The sequence below is a fragment of the Bison bison genome, unplaced genomic scaffold (genome assembly GCF_000754665.1).
Source record: "Bison bison bison isolate TAMUID 2011002044 unplaced genomic scaffold, Bison_UMD1.0 scf7180017864312, whole genome shotgun sequence".
Taxonomy (NCBI): Eukaryota; Metazoa; Chordata; class Mammalia; order Artiodactyla; family Bovidae; genus Bison; species Bison bison.
In genome coordinates this window covers 649,418-675,914 of record NW_011494884.1, presented here as the reverse complement: position 1 = coordinate 675,914, position 26,497 = coordinate 649,418, and the positions used below count along the sequence as shown (strand labels likewise).

The 26,497-nt window shown below is 45.9% G+C and overlaps 1 protein-coding gene across 1 annotated transcript in view; it reads right to left on the bottom strand.

Moving 5' to 3' along the window:
• GPR133 (G protein-coupled receptor 133) overlaps positions 1-26,497 on the bottom strand; it is a 177,706-nt gene that overhangs the window by 135,694 nt on the left and 15,515 nt on the right. Inside the window, exons 6-10 of the mRNA XM_010852442.1 lie at positions 12,343-12,522; positions 7,861-8,103; positions 4,879-4,943; positions 4,010-4,165; positions 769-828 (exon numbers count right to left, since the gene is read on the bottom strand). Coding sequence (XP_010850744.1) covers positions 769-828; positions 4,010-4,165; positions 4,879-4,943; positions 7,861-8,103; positions 12,343-12,522 — 704 coding nt within the window. The remainder of the gene's footprint in view (positions 1-768; positions 829-4,009; positions 4,166-4,878; positions 4,944-7,860; positions 8,104-12,342; positions 12,523-26,497) is intronic.

Sequence of the window (26,497 nt, the reverse complement as noted above, 5' to 3'; positions counted from 1 at the left end):
CTACCCGCTCCTGTACTCTTGCCTGGAAAATCCCATGGATGGAGGAGCCTGGTAGGCTATAGTCCATGGGGTCGAAAAGAATCAGACACGACTGAGCGACTCCACTTTCACTTTCACATATATATAAGAATATGAAAAATCATTATCACTCAGTCTGAGAATTTCAGGTGATTTTTATTTTATATGTATTTATCTGCATTTTCTAACTACTCCAAACATATTCACTTGTTTTATTTCTTAAATAAGTAAAATCAGGAAAGTTATTTTTAAAAAGAAAAGAGAAAGCATTTCATTCTCCTAATTCTTTAGAGTACAGAGAAAAGGAGAAGCTGCTTTGATTTCTACGTATAATCATTCATAATCATGAAGTGTATATTGTCACACGTTTGACTTTTCTCATTTAATACAGTGATCTTTAATCAAATATGTTTTATTATCATTCAACGACAATGTGATGGTAAAAAAAAAAAAACTACTAAAATGATAAACAAGCATACATTCCTCATGAAGAAATCCAACCATTTCCCTGCTCTGAGTTGAGGACAGCACCATGTACTGATGTTTGCAGAGCTCTGATCCACAGAGAAAACAGAGCATTGAAAATTAATCACATATCCTGTCAAAATGAGCTCTAATATCCCAGATCTCATGACTGAGAGATGCATCATTTCTCTTATAGATGTGAACTGGGCCATATTTATGCCACTTCAAGGAAGACAAAATGGTTCCCAAGGTACTTCTGAAGACCAAAATGTTCTTTTCTCTTACCTCTGATACAGCAGTCCAGCTGGGCAAACGAAGAACCTCTCCCACGGTGTTTAAGAAAGTCTAAAGGCAGACAGGATGACACTGCTTAGCATATATTCTTAAGCCTCAAAATCATAAGACCTTTCATTTTCTCATCTCCATCAACCACAGGCTGGGTTTTGCATATATACAGCAGTAAACGAAAATAGCTCTCATCAGTGCATCAGGTTATATTTACAAAGCACTTTGATAGATGGTATCTTATTTGCTCCAGGTGACACTCATTAGTCAGTGGCAAGTATTTACATCACTGACTCCTGATCTAGAGCAGTTCATTTGAATAGAAATATAATGCAAGCCAAATTTTTGTTTTAGATTTTCTAGTGGCCACATTTTTAAAAGTTAAAAGAAAATAGGTGAAATTACTTTTTAATAATATATTTTACTTAGCCAAATATAGCTAAAATATCGCTTCAACATGCAATCAATATAAGAACCACCAGTTTGATATTTTACATTCATCTGTTACACTAAACTTTAGAGCTCCAGTGTGTATTTACACTTTGATTTGAACTGGCCACAGTTCAAGTATTCAAGAGCCACGTGTGGCTAATGGCCACCTTATTACCCAGCATAAGAAATTCCTTTTCACTTTCTTGTTCAACTATTGGTGGTGAGAAGTCAAAACATCGTGGAAAATTGGCTAATGAATGCCAAAGATATTTATTTCTCATTCAATCCCAATTGGTGGGGTTTGGGGTAAATCCACATGATTCCTCTACAGGACACTCAGAGTCAAGTATCCATCCCCACACGGCCCCCACCAGAGGTTTAAAACTGATGAGCCACAGGCTGCATCCGATTCATAAAGGTCTTTTATTTGGTTTGTACACAACTGCTTTTAAATTTGTTAGCTGCCCACTTTTCTTTTTTTTTAATGGGTGAGATTCCATTTTAAAATTCTGGGTTTTTGCTTTGCTTGCGAAATCAGAAGAAGTAAACATAATGGTTAAAATCAGGAGGCTCTCTAGAAGCTCACTGCTACTCCCCATGGGTGGGTATTCCCGGTGAGCCACAGTCTCTACTCCTCCTTCTTGTCTGTCCGACCTAATATCCATTTACTTTGTTCCTCTGGCTCCTGAATGCATTTGATTTTGCTACCTCTGACACTGTCCAATGTATCTGAGGGGAAACAGGGGAGTTGAAAGAGTAAATCACCCAGCTTTAACAGTTTCCTGTGTAGACTTGCATGGAATTTTATGTTCCCATATAGACATCCCTGCAAGACTATAGAAGGGCCTCAACCCTCCCTCTGGGTAGCCTCACTCCCACCCACTGAGCTCAATTGAAGAACCCGAAGTGCTTCCTGCAGGAAGCCTGGAAGTGCTTATACAGGGCTGTCTTGGCCCCGCCCATTTCTCCATATGATTGGCTGAGCCACCAAGCCAGTTCCGTTCCCTTGGCTGGTGATTGGTCTAGGCGTGGTCATGTCAGGGGAACTGCAGGGGAACCACGGGAAAGAATTTCCTGCCCTGAAAAGACAGAAGTGCCCCCTGCCTTTCCCTTTCCTCCTGGTCTTTGTCAGTGAGGTGTGGTGTTTGGAGCCATTTAAGTCACTTGGAAATAGAACAGAATGCCAAGGGAACTGCAATTGCCACCTAGACGCCTGCTGAAAGACTGAAGTAATCAAACCTGGAGTGAAGCAATTAAATGCCCCTATTTTAACAATACTTGGTCATATTACTGCTTACTTGCAACCAAAACCATTCTAACAGAGACAGACTTGGGTCATCGAAGTATCCCTATGTCACAGACTTGGAAACTGAGGCTTGAAAACAGCGTAGATCTAAGGGTTAAACCCAGGCTTGCCTGACTCCAGAGTCACTGAGCGGCTGCAGCTCAGGACACTTTTCAGACTCCATGGTCCATCTTCACCCTCTCAGTCCTGAGCCTCTTGGAAGCAGGAAGTAGTTCTTGGTCATCCTGGATCCCCAGAACTTACCACATTCTATGAATGAATGAACGAAATCTGAGAAGGCTTACTCTTGCTTCTCTCACCTGGGCAGGAGAGCTACTGGGACAAATGCCTCCTAGCAAATCAAGACGTCTTGTTTAATGAACACACGCTTTCCCGTGCTTCTTTGGCTGCTTCTTTGGGTTTGTCATCAGCAAGGAAACCAGGAAGGATTGAGAACTCTTAAAAAGTGCCAGAGTCATACTATGCACATAGGAGCCTTCTAAGAACCCAATAAAGTAAGTACTATTATCTCCCCATATCTCAGATGAGCAAAGTGAGGCAGAGATATAAAGTAACTTGACCAAGGGTGCACAGTAAGTAACCAGCAGAGAGATGTTCAGCCCAGCAATCAGACCCTATACATCCTGCTTTTAACCCTTATCTACACTTTTGAAGTATAATAGTCTCACATTCCTTTTCTCTGGATATCAGCAGCCAAGAGCCCTGTGCTGAGATTGAAGTTATCAGGCGCATACAAGCCCAGCATCCTCCTCTACCTTGACCTGGAAAGATCTTAAGGAGAATGTAAAGAGAAAGTACCTTGGTTCTCGTGCCATACACAGTGCATTCACTAAGTGTTTTCAATAACTTTGGGAATTCCCATTGAGATACGTGTCACAGCATTGGGGTCACACTATGACCCCATGGCTAAATCTGCCAAAGACTCAACTCTGCATTCTAGCTGTTGCCAAGGGAGGTAGCAGAGTTTGGAGCCAGAGTTGCAAATTCAAATGCCTACAGGGGTCAAGTGGAGCTCCCCTGGTGGCTCAAACAGTAAAGAATTTTTCTGCAGTGCAGACCTGGGTTTGGTCCCTGGGTCAGGAAGATCCCCTGGAGGAGGGCTTTGGCAACCCACTCCAGTATTCTTGCCTGGAGAATCCCACAGACAGAGGAACCTGGTGGGTTGCAGTCCATAGGGTCACAGAATTGGACATGACTAAAGCGACTAGGCATGCGAAGGGACCAGGCAGATGGAGAGACAGGCCAGCCTGGCTGGACACTGGGAAAAGGAGATGAAGAGTCGAGTCTCATCTGAAGGAAGTTCCACCGAGCTGTGTAGAGCTGACTACACAGTGTGTAGTCCACGCCGTCTGGCTATTCATGAGAATTCTGAAATCCAGGCTTCTATATAAAAGCTTCTGATTTTTTCAGCTCCATGTAGGTCAAACAAGACACACTTGTCAGCCATGGTCTGGCAGTTTGCCATCCCTGATCTACTAGGCACAGAAATCACATAGCCTTTACCTTGGTGAGGTTGAATGCTGTCTCCTCTGAGAGGGATTTATTGGGTAAGCTGAGGGACATATTTTGAAGGTAACTCAGAACAACTCCAGGACGCCGGAAGTTTTTCCTCTCCTCTGTCAAGTTGGTTATGATGGGATGGTAGGCATCGGTGGGCGCCTGAAGAAATCAGTGACACAAGTTCCTGTTAAGAACTAAAGCCAAGATGTCTACAGAAGTTCAGTCTGTCCTTTGGGCCTCATACTTCTCACACCATAATAATCATGATGACAGCACTTCCTATATGCTCTTGCGACCATTTAACATATATTAATGTTTCATCCTTACAACAACCTCATGAAATACACACGCGATTGATAGATGAAACTAAGCATGGAGAGGCTTATGCAGAAATAAATGAGAGAACTGGGATTTGAACCCAAACAGGTGGTTCTAGAGTCTGTTCCTTCACTATTACATTAGAGTTCTCATGGAAGGAAAATTGATTGATTACAAATGCTCATATCAGAAGGGAACACTTTCTAAAGGAATGGACCCTTCCTCAAACATCAGAAGAAGATGGTGCAGAGAGAAGCTAAGTGTCCAGGCCACCTCCTTCTCGCTCTCCAGTCATGGTGCCAAGTGCACCAAGAAACAGCCTCATGTTGGGTGATCCCTGGTAAGTCTTGTTGACTCCATGTGGGCACCTGAGGCTACAGGTCACGGGGAGCCAAGGGTCTTCCCTTTAGTCATGTTGAGCGTCAAGAATTAGTGCTAACGCTGGCTACCAAGATAGAGCCAGTCAGTCTAATGGGATCCCCACTCTCCTGGCACATAGTCCAAGCAAAAAGACATCACCAAGATGGGGGGCAAAACTAAACACATCTGCTCACCATGGTGTTCACTGTGGGTGTCACGGAGAAGCTGGGTGATGTTGAAGACAGCGAAAGCTGCTCTCCTGGAAAAAAAAAAAAATAATAATAATACTTAATTAAGGACTGAAACATGGTCACTTCGTTCACCTTCAGGAAGGCCTGTTTGGTTTTTTTTTAACAAAAATCTATCAGTTTCAGACACAAACTAAGAGACACTGAGAACGCTGTGAGTAGGAATGTTTCTGGAAAGATAAAAGTGTAATAAATCAGCCAAATGGGGAGATTGTATGGATTTTCACAGATCAAATTATTTTTCTATTTATAGTCTAAATTGCTTGGAAACACCCTTCAGGCAAAACATCATATAAAAAGATGATTTCATACAAGCTTGCACCAATTTCAAATAAATAAAAAAGCAAAAGAAATGGATTTCTATCACCCTGTGGACTAGTTAGACATAAAATACAGAGGGTTGTGAATCACTGGGCTGGGACAGACAGGGAACCTGGCCCCTTCCCTTCCAGCAAGATGACACTGGAACCCAGTCCAGTGGTGGGGAGACCATCTTCTTGAGCCCCTCCCATCCCAAGGATTCTATTCAAAGACCCCATGTGGTCAGTTATAAAGGCCCACAATCAGAAAGACATCCAAAACCAAAGATGTAGCCATGGGACTTCCCTGGTGGTCTGGTGGTTAAGAATCCACCTTGCAATGCAAGAGACACAGGTTCAACCGCTGGTCTCGGAAGCTCCCCCATGCCACAGGGCAACTAAGTGCTCGAGCTGCAACTCCTGAAGCCCTCTCGCCTAGAGCCCCTGCTCTGCAACAAGAGAAACCACCACAATGAGAAGCCTGCACGCCGCAAGGAAGAGTAGCCTCCACTCACCACAACCAGAGAGAGTTCGTGCACAGCAACGAAGACCCAGCACAGGCAAAAAGAAACAAGACAAAACATGCGCCATGATTTAATGTTTTCTGCCTCTTTGTCACCAGCTAAGGGATTAGGAGAAGGGCCCCCTCCAGACAGGTCACCCAGGGAAATGCTCTCCCTTTGGGCACCTGCAGCCTAGCTCACAGCTTCATGTACAGACAGATCTTTATGCAAAGAACAGGTTCTACCCTGTCCTGTGGGCACAGCACCACAGCAGCTGGATTTCAGCCTCAGTTGTCTGAGCACAGCTGCCCTGAACCCAGCTGAGCTGGACTAAGTAATGGTCCAGGAGCCCCACACCAGGTCTTTAGGGGTCTTTGAGGGACACTTTTCAATACAGGATTTACATCATGGCCTCTGTCTTCAGAACCAAATCCCCAAAGTGATGTGGGATTAGGAGTCCAGTTCTGGTTCAGTAAAGGTAGGGCCTGAAGCCCCCAGGATACACAAGTATTAAGAGAACACTTCTCCAGTCTCCCAAAATCGCACAGAGCCCTCCCCAAATGTGAAGAGTGAGGGTGAACACACACACGTGATTCAGTTGCAGGGACTTCCTGACACACTGCACTGTGGCAGCAGGGGGGTGGAGGGGTGGGGTGGAGGTGGGGATGAGGAGACTGACAGGCCACATCCCTGAGGCCAGAGATGTCCTGGTGACAGGTTTTGCTGTGACAGCTAAAAGGGCCAGGAACATTAAAGCCTCTTTCCAGTGATGCTAAAACAGTAAGCTCCTGGGGAGGCAGAAGTCGTTTGAGACTCTCAATAACACAAGTACAGATGCTATCTTGGTCTCTAGGTGACAAATCTCGGAATCTTAGGCAATAAACTGCTGTTGATTGATATCCTTTTTCGTCCTAAAGGACGGTATATTTTGTCTTGTGTCACCTCTGTGAAAGGGAGTGAATTCTGTTTTCTCAGTGAAAGATGGAGACATCAGAGGCTGCTGTGGATATAGGCTGGTTTTGCTTGCACAGTGGCTCCGAGGTCAGTGCCCTGATTGTGCTCTGGAGGGGGACTGGTGGGGGGAGCCCTGACCTCACTGCCATTTCAGTGGGGTGGACTGTGAGCCAGGCTTAAGCCAATCAGAATATTCCACATCCCCACCCACAGTAATTGGTTCGTGGTCAGTGTGGGCCAACAACAGTGATGGCCAGCCGGGTTGTAGTGGATGACAAAAAAAAGAAGCTCCTTGTTTCCTGCTAAGGTTTTGTGGGGATAGGGTGGTGGGGGGGAGGACTGTGCTCCTGGAGGGAATGGCAGCCATCCTGGCACCACAAGAAAACAAAAGAAGGCAAAGTCCAAAACAGATTCCCTAGTGACATCACTTGAGCCACAAAAGGTCACATATTATATGACTCCATTTATACGGACTATCCAGGATAGGTAAATCCACAGAGAAGGTAAGTTAGTGATTGCCAGGGGCAGGGGAGGAGGAAATGGGGAGGACAGCTCATGGGGGCTGGGTTTCTCTGGGGAGGATGGTTGCACAACATGTGGACATAGTAAGTACCACTGAATCGTGTACTGTAAAAAGGTGACATTCACACTACATGAATTTTAGCTCAATTTTTTAACAAAGTGACTTCCCAAGTCCCACGGCTCATCGTGGTTGCATGAGACTTTGAAACCAGGTCTGCCGGCCCACCAGCTCCCTGATCTGAACCACCGCTCTGTGCTGAGCAGGAACGGAGGTGGGCAGGGGTGCTCTCTGAGGGTCCATGGGTGAGTTTGACACGCGGAAGGGATGTGGCAAATATTTGTGCATCAAATGGACCGGGAACACTTGCTTCCCAAAACTTTCCATAACCACCTAACACAAACTTCAAAAATTCCCTGGTGACCAGCGTGAGAATATTCGCCTCAGTGTGTTTCTGGTAAATTATGAATTCCTCCATCTTAGGGAGAAGGGGTTCTAGAAAAAACTGATCAGGACGCATTCACCCTGCAGTACCAACAGCCCAGCAGGAGAGAGCAGAGAACTATCTGCTGCGGGTAAAGGGGCGGTAGATAGGAAAGTCCCCGCCCCCCAGACGTCACACCCGGCCTGCAGCCCCTCCCCTCTCACTGACCAATGGCAGCTGTGAAGTACATGGCGATCTCATCCGGTGTCAGAGCCCGTTCCCAGATGATGAACTCGTCAAAAGCTCTGTTCTCGTAGCTCTTGGTCAGGTCCAGCACGAGGTTATCATTGGACTCCCCGTAGGCAGGAGACGCTTTTCCACTTGGGTCTGAGGTCCTCAGGGTCCCGTTGACGTAGACTTTCAGGCCCTCCTCGGACTTCCATGTAAACAGGACGTGAGTCCAATAGTGGCCTGGGAAAGAGCAGACACACCCTTCTGAAGACGTGGGTTCGAGCTCCACACTCAGTGGTTATCCTAGTTTTATACACATTTCTCTCCCTTACAATAGTAGGTCATTGGTTGAGTCCTAAGTCATAATATGGGCTTCCCCGGTGGCTCAGATGGTAAAGAAGCTGCCTGCAATTCAGGAGACCTGGATTCGATCCCTGGGTTGGGAAGATTCTCTGAAGAAGGGAATAGCAACCCACTCCAATATTCTTGCCAGGAGAATTCCATGGACAGAGAAGGCTGGTGGCCTACAGTCCATGGGGTCACAAAGAGTCGGACACAACTGAGCAACTAACACACACACACAGGTCATAATACACATCTGACTTCCCTCAGTCTTAGGAGCTCAGGAAAGAAGTTACTCTCACTCCCCAAAGCCCAGAAGCCTGTTCAAAGATATCCTTTGCCATTTTAAGTTAAATGAAAATAACTAATGGTCAGTCCAGTGTGTACATGTCAAAAAAATAATAATTAAAAAACTTTTAAAAAATGAAAGTGAAAGTGAAGTGAACTCCCCCAGTCCTGTCTGACTCTTTGCAACCCCATGGACTGTAGCCTACCAGGCTCCTCCCTCCATGGGATTCTCCAGGCAAGAATACTGGAGTGGGTTGCCATTTCCTTCTCCAGGGGATCTTCCCAACCCAGGGATTGAACCTGGGTCTCCCACATTCCAGGCAGACGCTTTAACGTCTGAGCCACCAGGGAAGCAAACTTTTAAAAAGGAGAGCTTATTTTAAAAAATTAACTTGTTCAAAAATATTTTTTAATCCAGCCTAGGCCACCCCCAGGCAGGTCAGTGAGACATACCTGAGAGCCTGATTCAGCCCTCAGGCCACCGGTACCCAACTCCGCCCTGACCTTGAGCATGTGATGGCAGCCTGGGGGAGGACAGACCACTCCTGGCTCCTCTAGACCCTTCATCAGGAGCCTTGGTGGTGACTCATGGCTCTGGCATGAGAACCACAATGACCCACAAGAAGAAATTTCGCCAGACTTTGACACCAGTTGGCCCCACAGAGAGCCTCACTTCATTGTGTAGTGAGTGTTCAGATGCACCCAGTGACCTGCTGCTGAAATAGGCCCTTTATAGGATGTATAAGCAGTTACCCCAGGCTTCTCGCTCAGGATTGGGCAACTTTCTAAACTTCAGTCTCAGGAGAGCATGGATCCCAGATAGGTCCAAAGTATCACTGTCAGGACTTCCCTGGTGGTCCAGTGGTTAAAGAACCTACCTGCCAATGCAGGGGACATGGGTTCCATCTCTGGTCTGGGAAGACACTACATGGCATAGGGCAGCTGAGCCCATGCTCCACGACTATTGAGCCTGCGTTCTAGAGCTCTTGGGTCAAAACTACTGAACCCACATGCTGCAACTATTGAAGTCCACGAGCCCTAGAGACTGTGCTCTCCAACAAGAGAAGCCATCACAATGAGAAGCTCACACACTGTAACTAGAGAGTAGCCCCTGTTGCAGTGAAAAGGAAAAAAGAGAATGAGTTTTTATCTTTCACTTTCCTGAGAACAAAGAAGATAAAGGGAACAGTGAGCAGGCCTGAATATTCCTAGTTTTTTTTTTACTTCAGTTGCTCTTAACTCTGCATGTCTGTATCTAAGTTCACTCTTCTGCCTCCTAACTCTGCAGAAGCTACAATTCACATTTTTTTCCTTTGACTCTATGCTAAATACATCCCTTATCTGGTGTTTATCCTTACAACACCCTTCCCCTTGTAGTTACATATCATAAAGAAGGCCACAGAGCCACCCAACTGCCAGACTCAATGACTGGGTTACTGAAGCCAGTTTATGACAGTCTTTGAAACAATGCAAGAGGAAGAAGTCAAGATCCTCTCACCTTTGTTCCTCATCACTGACTCCTGACTGTGAGCCCTTGCCTTATATAAACCCCTAGACTCCTCATGGAGGGGGGGCGCACAATTCTTAAGGTATAAGCCTACTGTGTTACCCTCTCTGCTGGCTGAGAATTAAAGCCACCTTTCTATTTCTTTCAAACTCTGCTTTCATATTGTTTTTTTATTCAGCTTTGGTGGGTAGAGAAGTCCAGGATTTTGGCTAGCAACATCCCTGCTCACCGCAACTAGAGAAAAGCCCACACACAGCAACAAAGACCCAGCACTGCTGCTGCTGCTGTTAAGTCGCTTCAGTCGTGTCCAACTCTGTGGGACCCCAGAGACGGCAGCCCACCAGGCTCCCCCGTCCCTGGGATTCTCCAGGCAAGAACACTGGAGTGGGTTGCCATTTCCTTCTCCAATGCATGAAAGTGAAAAGTGAAAGTGAAGTCGCTCAGTCATGTCCGACTCCTAGCGACCCCATGAACTGCAGCCTACCAGGCTCCTCAGTCCATGGGATTTGCCAGGCAAGAGTACTGGAGTGGGTTGCCATTGCCTTCTCTGAAGACCCAACACAGACAAAAGTAAATAAATACATAAATTTTTTTAAATAAAATAAAAATTTTTCTCTTCATTTCATAATTTTTAGAAAAGTATCATTGTCCTTGAATGTGAAAATACCTTCAAGGAACAAATAAGAGCACAATATCAGGCAGAAATATTTACAATTCTCCCCATTTCTCTGGGTAGATGAACAATCAGGGTTCAATAGATTTGACCTTAAAACATACCAAGAAAACTTCTCGGTACCTGATACTGTGTCAGCCCCAAAGGGGCAAGGAGATCAGACTGTTACATAAGAGACTGATAGCAGTTAGAACATGATAAGAGCTGTGAACAAGGTGCAGGACATGCACGTCAGTAAGGAGAGGCGAGGCAGAGACGATTTCTGGCCCTGAGAATCAGAGAGGGCAGACATGCAAAGTTCTCTCGAAGTCTGCACGCACTGAATTTGCCCCTTTTCCAGAGGTACAAGCCTGACCCCAGCTTATAGTACCAGCAGAATCAGGCAGATGCATTCGGTATTCCCTGGGCACCGCTCTCTTCTAGGTTCCTTTCGTGTTAACTCACTTCACTCTCACAGTCGCCCTTTGACCTAATACTGTCACTGTGCTGACGATACAGATGAGGATGCTGAGATACAGGGTGGGTGAGTAAGGCACTTGGGTCCACACAGCTGGCAGAGAGGGTACAGAGCGAGACCTGACCCAGGCTGCTTGGCTCCATGTTTTTAAAAAAAAAAAAATGGAGACACGCAGCCTTCCTTGAAGTGGTCCAGAAAATGAGTTTTCCTTAACTAGGTCAGGGATGTCGTCACTTCCTCCTGGAGGAGACCATTCTAGACTCTCAGTTTGCCTTCCACCTGTGAGATTCCCTTCCTAGTCTCTAGTCTGGACTGGATGCCCCCTCCATGCTACCTTAAGATGCTCTGAGTCCCTGGTCACCTCTCTCCATCTTAGTTCACAGACCTCCAGCCTCCCCCAGGTGCCTGCTCCACACCTTTGCCCTCCTGCCTGGTCAGCTAGGATCGCACTGTGCCCCCGAGAAAACAGGAATCTGTGGAACAGAACCATGTGGCCTCCCAACACCCACCTAGGATCTCAGGCACATCTGCACACACCCAGCTCCCCGCCCCTCCACCTCCGCTTCCCAGGTCCTGGAGCATCCTTCCTGAATCCTGGGGCCCCTCGCTGCCTGGTGCCCTTGCCTCTCCTCCAGCATCCTTTCTTTCCCTCAATCATCAGCCCCTCTTTTCCAAAGGCTTTTTCACATCAAAGTCGAAACATTTGCAAGTTTGCACCACTAAAAAGGAGGAGGGCCAGAGATGGAGGAAAGGAAAGGAATAGAAGAGGAGGAGGAGAAGGCAAAAGGAAGATGCAGGAAAAAGAGGGGAAGACAGGAAAAGGAGAAACAATAAGCACTGGGCCGAGAGCTATATTCCAGCCTGTGAGCGAGGTGTCGTTAATATCTTCACTGCACGGAAACTGAGGCTCCCGTGCACTAAGTAACGTGACGCGGTAACACTGTCTGCAGTCAGACGGAATCCTGGCCCTTAGCTAACCAGGCAGACATCTAAGCAAACGATGCTATCTCACCCTTTCCAGTGAGTCTTCCCAAGCAGCCCCTTGGACGAAGAAGGGGCTCACGTGCCCCAAGGACAGCGCCCCGAAGCTCTACATCCATTGGGTTCATCCGCTTCCTATCAGGAGGTGGAGGGGGCGGGACACCGGAACTCCTCCCGCCTTCCCCTCTCTCCGACCTCCCCGAGCATCTCTCAGGCCAGTGGCGCCCTTACCTGGGGGGCTGAAGCTGGCCTCCCATGTCACAGATTTGTTATGCGTGTATAGCTCCACTGAGCCCTTGCCGCCCCTGGAGCAGACTTTGAACCCGTTGGAAATGACCTGTCCTCCATAGGCAGAAGGGATTGATGTGGACTGTTCTCCTTGTGTCTTCCAGAAAAAAGAGAAGGAGACCCCTGAGGACAGGAAAGACGTGAGGTTATTATTAATGAAAAGTGAATGGGCCTTAACCTCATAGAAGCAGGTCGGTCTCCCTGCTTTTTGATTTTCATTCAAAAGGTAATTTTTTTCTCATTCTAGAGACAATGTATGTTCAATGCAGAAAATACAGACAATAATAACAGGTAATATTTATTAAGAGCTCACTGGGTACCAGACACTTTTCTAAGGGTTTTAAACAAATGCTCTCCTCTTAAATATGGAGAAGGAAATGGCAACTCACTCCAGTATTCTTGCCTGGAAAATCCCATGGATGGAGAAGCCTGGTGGGCTACAGCCCATGGGTTTGCGAAGAGTCAGACATGACTAAACACAGCATATACCTCTTAAAATTTTAATATTACAAAATGAGGTTATCACCCCCATTACACAGATGAAGAAACTAAGGCTGGTTTGCCCAAGGTCCCTAAACTAGAGACCGACTCTGATTAGATTCAAAAAATCTGATGCACAGATGTCATCTATTAAGGCAGATCCTTCCAAAACCTCTTCCATAAGCATTTTACAAAGAAAAGAACCAATTCATACATACTGGTTTATAAGCCACATTTTTTTATACTTGTGTTATCATAGACTCCTTCCAATGTTCATAAATATGCCTTGATGTCATCTTTGTTTTTAACTGTACAATATGACAGTCTAAACAGTTACTGTAGGGAATTCCCTGGAGACCTAGTGCTTAGGGTTCTGCTCTCACTGCAGAGGGCACAGGTTCAATCGCTGACTGGGGAACTAAGAGCCTGCAAACTGCTTGGTGCACCCAATAAGTAAAGCAACAAATAAGCAAGCAAGAACTGTAAAGTTTTTATATGTTTATTTTATTTTTAGTTGCACTGGGTCTTCACTGCTGTTCGAGGGCTTTCTCTAGTTGCGGCAAGTGGGAGCTACTCTTTGTTGTGGTGTGCAGGCTTCTCATTTAGGGGGCTTCTCTAATTTCAGAGCACCAGCTCTAAGCTCCAGAGAAAGCAATGGCACCCCACTCCAGTACTCTTGCCTGGGAAATCCCGTGGACGGAGGAGCCTGGTGGGTTGCAGTCCATGGGGTCACTAAGAGTCGGACACGACTGAGCGACTTCACTTTCACTTTTCACTTTCATGCGTTGGAGAAGGAAATGGCAACCCACTCCAGTGTTCTTGCCTGGAGAATCCCAGGGACAGGGGAGCTTGGTGGGCTGCCGTCTCTGGGGTCGCACAGAGTCGGACATGACTGAAGTGACTTAGCAGCAGCAGCAGCAGCACCAGCTCTAAGCTCGAAGACTTCAGTAGTTGCAGCCCACAGGCTTAGTTGCCCCTCGGCATGTGGAATCTTCCCAGAACAGGGATGGAACCCATGTCCCCTGCATTGACAGGAGGATTCTCATCCACTGTACCACCAGGGAAGTCCTGTAGATTTTTTTTAAACAGCAACCTCCCCATGACTAAGTCTTTATAAGTTTTCTTCAAGTTTTAATTTCCCAAACCGAACTGGAAACTAAACCTCTCTGCACATCTCAGATTAAATGCCTTTACAATAGATTCCCAGTAGAGCATTTTTAGTCAAAGAGGAAGCCCACTTTGAAAGGTTATGAAACCTATAATTGTTCATTTCCAACAAAGCAGGGCCCATGGAGGCCCTGGCAGCCAAGACAGCCAAGTCCAGCTCCTAATGGTGAAGACCTGACCCAGGATCACCTTGCAGACAAGGGAGGAGGGAGGAGAAGGGGAGGGGGCAAGCTCCCCAGGGAGGGCTGACAAAGGCCAGACGAGCTAGAGGCTCCTGTCATTGCCCTTTGGAGCCCAATCACCCCCACTCTGCTTCTCCAACTCCAGTAACATTTACCCTTTCTTTGCACAAGAGTAAACTGTGTGAGTGTGAGAGAGACAGAATGCATGCAACCTGCTGGGCACAGCTTGTAATAGCTGGAAATAAATCAGGCAGCCTTGGCCCCCTCAACCTAGTCCAGGCTTCAGGGATGCTGAGAGAGGAGTTACTCAGGGCTGATAAAAACAGGCCCAAGACTGGAACTCCCTGGTGGTTCAGTGGTTAAGAATCCACCTGCCTATGCAGGGGACACAGGTTCAATCCCTGGTCCAGGAAGATACCACATACCACAGACCAACTAAGCTCACACCACAAGTACTAAAGCCCGTGCACCCTAGAACGTGAGCTCCTCAATAAGAGAAGCCACCTCAATGAGAAGCCCACACACCGCAACTAGAGAGCAGCCCCACTTTGCCGCAACTAGAGAAAGCCCATGTGCAGCAACAAAGACCCAGCACAGCCAAAAATAAACAAATACGTTTTAAAAGCTAATAAAGTAATATGTACAGCATAATACCACGTGTCTCTAAAAAATTCATAAAACAATATCATAATTTTTTAAAAAAAAGATGAAACGTGAAATAATAGATGAGGCTCAGAGAGACTGCAGAGCAGAGTTTCAAGTCTCCAGGAGTATGTTCTTAGGACTATTGAGGAAAGAAAAAAGTCCTCAAAAGTGCCCTGGGACACGGGTCACTGCAACTAAATGACAGGACTTTGGTAGGTTGTCCAGAGAGCATCTGGGCTGTCCCAGACACTGTTCTTCTTTGCCTTTGCAAAGGCACCAGGTGGAGGGGAGTCCCAGGCCCGGGGTCCCCCAGGTCTTCTGTCTGCCATCCACTGCAGGGGCACAGAGCCCGAAAACGAAACCCCAAGTCTTCTTGCTTTGCCTGTCCACTCAGAAACAACCAATTTCACAGAGACACGAACACAGCACATTGTGAAACTTCTGTTATGAAACAATGTCCCAGTGGGATTCACAAAAGTCCATTTTTTCCCAAACACTTTGCTGCATTGAAAAATTCCTTTCGCTCAATCCTGTCTTGGTGGAATGTCTTTCTCTCCAGGAAGAAAAATTAAACATAAAACATTCAATTTCGCCTTAGGTAAGGGAAGATCGAAGCAGATGATGGTTTCTACAAGCCAAGCTTTTCATTTTGGTTCATTCGGCCGACAAAATAATCATTTCTCTCTGAGGAACAGCTTGTATTTAAACATCAATTTACGTCTTCATTGAGTCTTCAAAGATTCGCAATGAGTCCTCTAATATTAGTATTTTCAGGAACTTTGCTTCTTGCGCTTGAAATTGTCAATACAAAGAAGAAAAAGTTTAAAGGAAAAAGAAGTGCAGTATTGACAAATTGATTCAACACTTTTCTTCTTCTTACGAGCATTAAATCCTCATCCATCCCAAAAGTAAAGAGAGGAAAGTTCTCTCTTGATAGAACAAACAAACAAAAAAAATTCCAGCTGTCCCAAGAAAAGATGGATACATTTGAGTGCATAAATATTATAAAATTCTGCAAGCCAAAAAACTTAAAGCCATGACAAAGTCAAAAGACAAATGACAACCCAGGAAAAAAATATTTGTAAAACATTTAACAAGCAAGAAATAAATGTCCTTGCTATATAAAGAACACTTTAAAAAGAAAAATAAGTTCTACTGTTTAAGAACTTACTTCATTCAAGATAAAATGTCCCAAGAATTTTACATGAGTTAACTCTTTTAATCCTCCCAACAACCCTGTGAAGTAGGGATTAGTATGGTCCCCATTTGACAAGTGAGAAAACTGAAGCCCAGAGAGGTAAAGTAACTTGTCTAAAGCCACATAGCTAGTGATGGAGTCAGCACTGGAACCAGGCAGTCTGGCTCTGGAATCTGCGACTGTCATCTCTCTATCCTCTCATGGAGATGACGTTCTTTGGGAGAGAGCTCACTTACTGAATTAGACAACAAAGTTTCTCAAGAATTCCATGGAGGAGAAAAATGCCTACAGATGCGGAAGTCTTGCTGTGCACTATCATCTCTGTGTCTGTGGTGAGTGGGGCAGAAGCAGCAGGTAGGAATGGGCAGGGAATCTCTCCAGGTAGAGGACCAGACCCACAGACTCGGCACCATGTCCTGCGTGTTCATAACTCAAGGCAGACCAGAGCAGTGGCCAGCGGGGAGGGCAAGGAGACCCACAGGTGATGTAGCAGCCTGGATATCCATCCTTCCTCACCCAGCACAGCATTCTTGGGGAGAATCACCACCCCCCCCCCCCCCCCCCACCAACCTCTGTGTCCTCTAGGTCAAGTGGGACTAATTACACAGCGGACTGATTACACAGCCCCAGGCTCACAAGGGCTGGAGCAGTCTGAATCACAGTGACTGGTTCAGGGATGGCCATGCATCAGCTGATAAAAGGGACTCCTGGAGGCTGTGAGTCGACATTGCTATCACACCTGGAAAGCCCTCCTGAGAACACAGCCAAAGTGATGGAGACACGAGCTTCCAGTGATGTCATCTAAGCACCTGGACCCAGATCGTCGTGGTAGACTGAATCTCCTGAAGAAGCCACGGCATCTCCCAGCCCATCTGCTTTCATGCCATGTGACTTCCCATTCTCCTCCAAGACTTAGGCCAGTTTCTCCACCTGCCCTCTGGCTGATCTGACCAAGAAGAAACGTCAGAAGTGGCCCTGGCCAGGTTCCAGAGACAGCCATTAATTGTCCGGAAGCTTCAGGTTTCAGCTTCTTGGAGCACAGAACAAGTCCAGGCTCTGCTGGTATAGAAAGAAACCACATAGAGGAGCCAGAGGTGCCAGATGAGAGTGAAGAAAGTGGTCTTGAGAAACCAGCTCAGGGGCACCTTCTGAGGACCCAGTCCTGGCTGCCATGGCTATAGCCATGAGAGAACCCTGCCAAGCCCCAGAACTGTGAGAGGTGATGCTAAATTGCATTTCACTTGTTAAGTTTGGGAGTGCTTGTTATGCAGCAGTCGATAACCAGAACACAGTCTTACTTGGAGCCTCTCAATAAATCCCCCGAGCCTAGCTGAGTTGAATTCCCATTGCTTACAAACTTTCAGCTGACTATGACTGTGCATAGAGGATGAGTCCCCTTCCTGACCCTGAAGGCCACCAAAGGCCACCACAAGGATGTGCACATGGCTTCCTCACTCCTTCCTGACCATCACTTTGGGTGACAGATTCAGGGGGAGGGTGCTGGGGAAGCTGCTGCAGGGTGAGCAGAGGGAGCAAAGTGAGTGTTAGTCACTCAGGTCCAACTCTTGGCAACCACATGGACTGTAGCCCACCAGGCTCCTCTGTCTATGGGGATTCTCCGGGCAGGAATACTGGAGTGGGTAGCCATGCCCTTCTCCAGGGGATCTTCCTGACCCAGGGATTGAACCTGGGTCTCCCACATTGCAGGCAGATTCTTTACCATCTGAGCCACCAGGGAAGAGGGAGTAAGGAGATGCTCTATTCTTTTCTGTTTCCAAGAGGACTTGGTTCAAGACAGAGGTGGCCCTCAGCCTACGTGAGACACATGTCCACCTACAATGTGAGAGCATGAAATGAGCTCATCCACACCTGTCAGCCGCCTGAAAGCAAGTTTCCATGAGAACCACCCAGAGCCTGCAGAGCAGGCTCAAGAACGTTCTGGAGTGAGGAGTTGAGGGCATGAAAACCAAGGCCATCCCAACAGGCATAAGAAAAGATGCTCAACATTGCTGATTATCAGAGAAATGCAAATCAAAACTACAGTGAGGCACCATCTCACACCCGTCAGAATGGCTACCACTGAAAAGTCTACAAATAACAAATGCTGGAGAGGGTGTGAGAAAAGGGAACCCTCCTCCACTGTTTGTGGGAATGTAAACTGGTACAGCCACTGTGGAGAACAGTATGGACGTTCCTCAAAAAACTAAAAATCGAGTTGCCATGGGATCCAGCAATTCTACTCCTGGGTCTGTATCTGGACAAGTCTATAACTGAAAAGGATGCATGCACCCCCGTGTTCATTGCAGCACTATTCAGAATAGACAGGACATAGAAACGACCCAAAAGTCCATCCGTAGATGAATGGGTGAAGAAGACAGCCCCTCCCCCATCTTTAAACCATCTCCACATCTCTGACTCTGCCCCTCTGCCCTCTCTCTTTATAAGGACTCCTGTGATGTCTCTGCCCCACACAGACAATCAGGACAGTCCCCATCTCAAGTTCCTCAACTTAACCACTCAACTTCATCAAAAAGGGTAAAGAGTACATGGCATCACTGTGTATTACTTTTTACAACTGCCTGTTCATCTACAATTATCTCAAAATAAAAAGGATCTCATAAAAGAAAATAAAAGAGATTTTGCTGGGTCGGGAAGGCCTTTAATCTGATCTGGCTGGTTCAAAGTCCAATTTTATTACAGCGTATCTCAGGCATGGGAGTTGGATGTTCTCCCAGTTTTTGGTCAAGAGAGCCTCCAGAACTGGGGCCTTGGTTTCTTTATTTGTAGAAAAAATAGAAGACATCAAGGGAATCTACCAACTGTAGGATTCTAAGCGGGTTTTCCATGTGGTGTGGCCACTGTGCAGGAGGAGAGGAATGTACAGGGTTCTGATAACAGAGCATCTCTACGGAGTGGCCGCCTGCTGAGTGCTTCTAAAAGAGCACAGGCTGGGAGACAGTGATGGGGAGGTTTGGGCTTTCTGGCTAAGCTGGGAAAAGACCAGACACCTTGTGGCAATCAATCAGCAAGCTTCTGCCATCGAATCAGATTCCTAACTCTGACTTTTCTTAAGACCCTAAAGTGTATCTGTACCTCCCCATTTCAGCAGAGTACAGGGCAATATGATGATTTCTTCCTACATCTTTCTAAGAGTTGATAGTTTCAGTCACTCTGGTCTTGGACAGATTCTCCAAGAGAATTTTAGCATATCATCATGCCTTTATATGGGCTTCCTGGGTGGCTCAGATGGTAAAGAATCTGCCTGCAATGCAGGAGACCTGGGTTTGATCCCTGGATTGGAAAGATCCTCTGGAGAAGGCCATGGCAATCCACTCCAGTATTCTTGCCTGGAGAATTCCATAGGCAGAAGAGCCTGTTGGGCTACAGTCCATGGGGTCACAAAGAATCAGACACCATTGAGCAACCAACACTTTCACTTTCATGCCTTTATACAACAGGAATCACAGTATGAGATGCTAATCCCTTCTCAGTCATCTTTCAGTTCTGATTATGATGAGAAGAAAGTCCATTTGTATGTAAGTAACAATTGCTAATCCCTGTTTTAACAAAGAAATGCCACATCTCGAATTCAGAGCCTCTGGTGGGAATTGGTACCCACATGGAATTCAACAACACAGGAATCTTCCACTTAAAATGATAATTGGGTTTCAGTTCTTGGGGATGATAAGTTTCCTTTTCAATTGAATCTAGTGAGTGAGGGAAAGTCGCTCAGTTGTGTCCGACTATTTGCGACACCATGGACTATAGTCCATGGAATTCTCCATGAACCCATGCTAGAATACTAGAGCGGGTAGCGGTTCCTTTCTCCAGGGGGTCTCCAAGGGATCTTCCAACCCAGGGATCGAACCCAGGTCTCCCACATGGCAGGCAGATTCTTTACCAGCTAAGCCACCAGGGAAGCCCAAGTTTTATAGTTCAGGTGCTACGTGTAAAAAAAAAAAAAAAAAAAAAAAATCGTAAAAGAAATTTAAAAGTGAGAAAAATTTGAGAATCTTAAAAACTGTCTTAAAAACATTCTAGCTTGACTGGAAATTTAGATAATTGCATCATTCAACCTCAACCAATTAAAGTAAATAACCCACCCTTGGACTTCCTTGGCATAAATACATCCTGCCTTGCTGCCTTCATAGTCTATATTATATAAGCTGAGTTAAGGGGATGACATGCCATTTTTTTTTTTTTTGTCCACATTAGGGCTGTAAGGATAGAATTATGTCTGGCTGTGTACATTTCCTCAGTAAAACTTTCAAGTGATCTATTCTCACCTGTTCTCAAGAGTGCAGAGACCCAGGTGCTAAAACACAGTCTTAGGAATGGCTCCTAAGACTTTCTTATTCATCCTAAAAATTACAGAACAATTGAGGAGCAAAGTGTGAGGCTATATATACATGGTTAAGTGAATGCAAGAGACCTTACTCATAAAGTAGAAATGTTACAAGGTATCAACTCTATGGCCCAAAATTCATTGTCTTTCCCAAAAATATCTTGATTCTCACTTGACACAGAGAAGTGGTGAAGATGCTAAAGCTTCCACACTGTATCCTTAGATTTTTTTTTTTTCCCCTCAGCTCCATGATTACAAGGAAGCAATAACCAAAATAGGGTGGGAGAAATGATATAACGAAGAGCAAAATTTGGAGAGAAAAAAAGCTAAATGTCATAGTGGTGAAGAACCTGGTTAACAGAAGAGACCCTGGGTGAAAGATGAGGAATTGCATCTTCAGTCATAGTTGAGTTTGCAATGGTAGGAGAAGTGATCAATGAAATGCAGAGAAAAAGATGACCGAGACTCAGAAGAATAGTGTTTCTCTGACTTTAATATACATGACAGAGGCCATAAACTCAAAAGCCTGTCTTCCCAGGGGCACTGACTCCATAAGAGCGCCAGCGTATTTCCTGTAGGCAGCTCAGGCTGTATTTTTCAACTTGCAGACACACTCTTTGTCAGATCAAGCCCTGCATATGAACTGCTACTCATGCCTATGCTTCCTGCCTCCCCAGAAGGCTCTCTAATTTCTTCTAGAAATATCTGTTGCCGTAGGACTCTGTTTCACTCTCACCATTTCTCTCCTCAATATTATTTTAAGAAAGCCACAGGTGAGTGGCCACTTCCCTTCAGTTTCATCAAGCAGAGCGCTGAGAGTCCAAAGTGAAAGTGAAGGTTGCTCAGTCGTGTCTGACTCTTTGCGACCCCATGGACTATACAGTCCATGGAATTCTCCAGGCCAGAATACTGGAATGGGTAGCCATTCCCTTCTCTAGGAGATCTTCCCAACCCAGGGATTGAACCCAGGTCTCCCCCATTAGAGGTGGATTCTTTACCAGCTGAGCCACCAGGGAAACCCAAGAATACTGGAGTGGGTAGCCTATACCTTCTCCAGGGAATCTCTTCCTGACCCAGAAATCATGAACCGGGGTCTCCTGCACTGCAGGCAGATTCTTTACCAGCTGAGCTACCAGGGAAGCTGTGAGAGTCCAAGGGACTACCAGAGAGCTGAGAGTCTAAGGGACTCAGGAAACCTGGAGACCATTGGACAGTCACCTTAGCTCTAACCAACTGATGCCAGGAGGGTGGGTAACACTAGGATTTACTGATTTTTCAAGAGAAGACAGAAGTAGAGATTTTTTAATGAATTTTATCTTTCAGGGAAGTTGAGTATTAATTTAAAAAAAAACATTTAAAGCACCGTGAGAGAGGCTCTGTTTCTGCAAACAGTTAGGCAGTCTTTTTGAACCCACCCATTCTGCCAAAAGCTTCCCAGGTGGTGCTGGTGGTAAGAACTTGCCTGCCAATGCAGGAGATGTTAAGAGATGCAGGTTCGATCCCTGGGTTGGAAAGATTCCCTGAAGGAGGGCGTGACAACCCACTCCAGTATTCTTGCCTGGAGAATCCCACGGACAGAAGAACCTAGCAAGCTATAGTCCATAGAGTTGCAAAGAGTTGGACATGACTAAAACAACTTAACATGCACACATTCTGCCAAAAAACAATTTAGAAAACTTGTTAAAATAGAAAATTTGTGAGAACCGACATAATGCCAGCAAACAAAACACATTTGTGGGCTAGAGTCAGCCTTGAGCAGTTCTGAGATTTGGTCCATGAAAACCACCCAGAGGGCCTGGGTTAAAATTCAGATCTCCAGGCCCTGTCCACAGATTTGGATTCAGTGGGTCCTGGGCTGGAGACTGAGAAATTCCATTTTTAGCAGTCTCTGCAATGGACTCTTCTGCTGATGGTCTGGAAACAATACTTAAAGAAACTCAGCAGTAAATCATCCTGTGACTCTAGGCTATCTTGTGCCTTCTCTGGACCTCAGTCTCCCCATCTGTGAAATGGACGTGGTGAATGAATACTTCTCTCTGAAGCTCCATCAGGCTTTCAAACATCCCTAAAACCCCCAATCATCTAAGGAAGACAGAAGCTGGATCTGTGCCCAACCATCAGGCCCTTCTGGAAATTTTTGTCCTGAAACACCATTCAGAATATTTTACCATTTTGTTGATGGCATTGAAGTTAATGACTTAATGCAAAGTTGAAGTTAGTAACCTAATGCAAATAGTCTAAAAAGTCCTGTCGATGCTGAGAAGAGAATATGGATGCTGAGATTTTCCAGCTGCTGCTATGGAGCTGTAGCAGGTTTCTTGGTGTTTATAAGCAGTGGAAGCTCTAATGCACAAGAGGGAAAAAAGAAGGGTACATTTCCGGAGGGAGGAAAAATTAACAAGTAAAACAGGAAGAAGGTCTTTCTGGCAGGCATTCAAGGTGATTGAGAGTTGAAGTGGAATTAGAGGTAATTACTCAAAACAAATTTAGTCCAATATCAGAAAGAAGTATCAGAGGGGTGCAAAAATGGGATGGCCCATTCAGGATGGAGAAGGACTCATCACAGGTGATATGCAAATAATGGCCCATCAGATATGTGCTGGGGAAGGATTCAAAGGCATTTAAGCATCAGAAAGACAGACTAGATGTATCTGTTCAGTTGACAGGGATCAAGCATCTATCATGCTGATATTCATCCCTGAAAATACAGCAGTGACTAAGACAGACGAGTCCCTGCCCTTGCAGAGCTAAATGTCCAAGAAGGAAGTCACATAATGAGCAGGTCATCACCAAAGATGCAAGGGACAGAGGGGGACATACAGGAACCTGTGAGAGCAAAGAGGAACGCAACTGGTGTGGGACTCATCTCTGTAAGAGCCACACTGGAGCTGAGCCCTCAAGGTCTATAGGGAGGACTTCCCTGGTGATCTAGTGGTTAAGAATCCACTTTCCAACTGGTTAAGAATCTACCTTCCAATGCAAGGGATGTGCGTTCAATCCCTGGTCAGGAAACAAAGATCCCACATGCTGAGGGGTAACTAAGCCTGTGCAAAGCAACTGAAGAAAGTCCACATGCCTCAACAAAGACCCAGCAAAGCCAATAAAACAATAAAATTAAAATAAGATTTACAGGGCAGTGAAACAAGATGCTGGAACACTCCAGGAAGACTCCCCCCTCATGTGGATTACTGCTGGTCGTGGGAGTTGGAGGAGAATTGCCTCAGTATTGAAGGAACACAGACTGTGCTTCCTTTGGTTAATGTTCAAATAGACTTTCTCTCTCAAAGGATCCTCCAGAGCCTCTCTCCCATTTGCACCCAACGCCCATGAGGAAATTTCCCAGGAGGCACAATTTGCCAAAAGGCAGGTCACACAGTCAGCTCAGAGAAACTGGTGGAGCAGATGGAGAAGAGCCCTAAGATAAGCAGGTCATGGGTTCAAAATGTCAGAGTGAGCAGCTGGCAGAGAAGGAAGATCCCACGTTCTAGCTGAGAACTCGGAGAAGGAACAGCTAAATTACTCAGATGTTTTATCCTTTTTTGAAAAGTTCAAACCTCAACCCTGTCTGCTACAACGTTCTTAAAAAAAAAAAAAATCAGCCAAAAATATGAACAGAGACCACAAGAGAATTGGGAAATCACAAATATGAAAATAATTGACCTGCTTGACTGGGTGTGGGAAGTGTTTCTCTCTTTGTTTAAGTGTTGAGGGAATTCCCTGGTGGTCCAGTGGTTAGGACTCTGTGCTGTCATTGCCAGGGCCTGGGTTCAATCTCTGGTCAGGGAACTAAGATCCCACAAGTCACACAGCACAGCCAGACATATATATGTATATATATATATATGGTCCCAGCTCTGCAACTACAGAGTAGCCCCTGCTCTCTGCAACTAGAGAAAGACTTCTAGCAACAGTAAAGACCCAGCAAAGCAAAAAAAAAAAAAGAAATGTTTAATCACTGAAAGTGCACTTGAAATCATCTCACCTACTTCAAAAGCCATGTGGAGTTTGATTTGAAAAATGTTGGATGGACTTTCCTTTTCAAATCCTGTTCTCCTTAAACCTAGAAATGTAAGCTCATTGAGGCCCCAGGGAAACCCCCCAGAGCAAAGGATATGGTTAATAAAATGGAGAAATGCCTACAGTGATCCTTAGGATGACACCCATGTTTGGTGGTCCTGTCTGAAATCCAAACTGAAGGATGTGGACCAAGAAATACCCAACCTCCCTCAGCATCCGCCACATAAAGACCCCTGCTAGCATGGTCCCAGGGGGTCAAAGTTGACTTGAGGTTTCCTGGCTTCACCGCGTATCTGCCCATACTCTAGAAAAGTAGCCACCCAAAAAATACCTTCAAAGGCTCCAGCTAACCAGGACACACGAGAAGCTATCAACAGGGTGGTAACATGAAGCCAAAGTTTACAGCTCTCTATACCATGTGAGCTCTTGTCTGTCTCTCTTTTTTTTTTTTTTTTTTTTGAGGATGAAATGAGTTAATACATGTAATGGGATTAGAACACTCAATTTAGTTCAGTTCAGTCGTTCAGCCATGTCCAACTCTTTGCGACCCCATGGACTGCAGCATGCCAGGTTTCCCTGTCCATCACCAACTCCCAGAGCTTGCTCAAACTCATGTCCATCGAGTCAGTGATGCCATCCAACCTCTCGTCCTCTGTTGTCCCCTTCTTCTCCTGCCTTCAATCTTTCCCAGCATCATGGTCTTTTCCAGTGAGTCAGCTCTTCACATCAGGTGGCCAAAGTACTGGAGTTTCAGCTTCAGCATCAGTCCTTCCAATGAATATTCAGGACCGATTTCCTCTAGGATGGACTGGTTTGATTTCCTTGCAGTCCAAGAACACTGGCACCAAGTAAACGATGCATGATTGTGGGTGATTATGACGATTGGTCCAACCATGTCAGCCCCTGTCAGAGGGTTACATCTGAGCAGGCAGATGGAGTGAGGACCACGATCCTGGGGACAGGAGGCACATGGGGAGGCGCCCATACAGGACAGGACCCTGGGGGCTTCTCAGTGTTGGACCGGCCACATGCCAGTCTTCAGTACAACCCCATAGCAGGGAACTAAAATCTGGCTTTGATTGACCCATGTTACAGGTAAGGAATTTGGACCTAGAAGTTAAGTGGTTGCCCAAGGTCACCACAGAAAGGATTAAACACCACTGAAACCCAAGCCGCCTGGCCCTGGAGCCCAAACCATTAACATGCTCTATGTCCAGCAGGTCCAATGATCAAAGGGTCAGAAGTCAGTGATGAGCTGAAGGGCAATGCCCAACACAAAAGAGGGCCCCTCCGTTCAGCCCCACGAAATCGGAACAGGGAGGGAGGTTTCTCAAGAGAAACCGGGAATTTGTGTTTTTATGTGAAATTGTCCTATTTTTCAACTCTGGTAGCTAATCAAAAAATTTTAACTCCATGCCTACAAAACCAGGCACAGCCACAGGGCAGGGTGAGCTCAGAGGCCTCTAGTTTACGACCTGAGAATTCTGATAGTTCTGATTTCCAGTAGCTGGTCACTATCATAGTCACCACGGGTCCCATCATAGTCATCGTTCAAAGGCTGGTTATCTGTGACAGTGCCCAGTTACTAGAATTCCTGGGACCTTCCCCTCCCACCTGAGTCAATTCCAGTTGGTAGCTGGGGCTGTAGAGACACCTTTCTTCCAAAGAGAAGCTGTTGCCTCTCAGACCCAGAGACAAACTGGACAGAAACACACACCTATCCTGCTTCTCCTCCTCGGCCATCCTGATCAAGGCAGGGAAAGGGTGGGGCAGGCACAGGCTGCCCTCCTGTTTCTCTTAGTCCTTGTAGCTGAGGCGGGGCTGTTTTAAATTTAGAGAAATAAACAACTCTGCTGTGTTTATAGGGCTGTTTGAATTCAGGAACAGCTTGAACTGTGGATTTGTAAACCTGGCTGTGGTTTTAGACCTCAAATCCCTTTCTCAAAACTCTGGGTTCTGCAAAGTCCAAAATGTATCCTCCCACACGTTATCACCTTGTTAAGCTTTGTTTACTTTTACTGGAATGTAACCCATAGGGCCTGGGGAGTGGGAGAACAATGAATT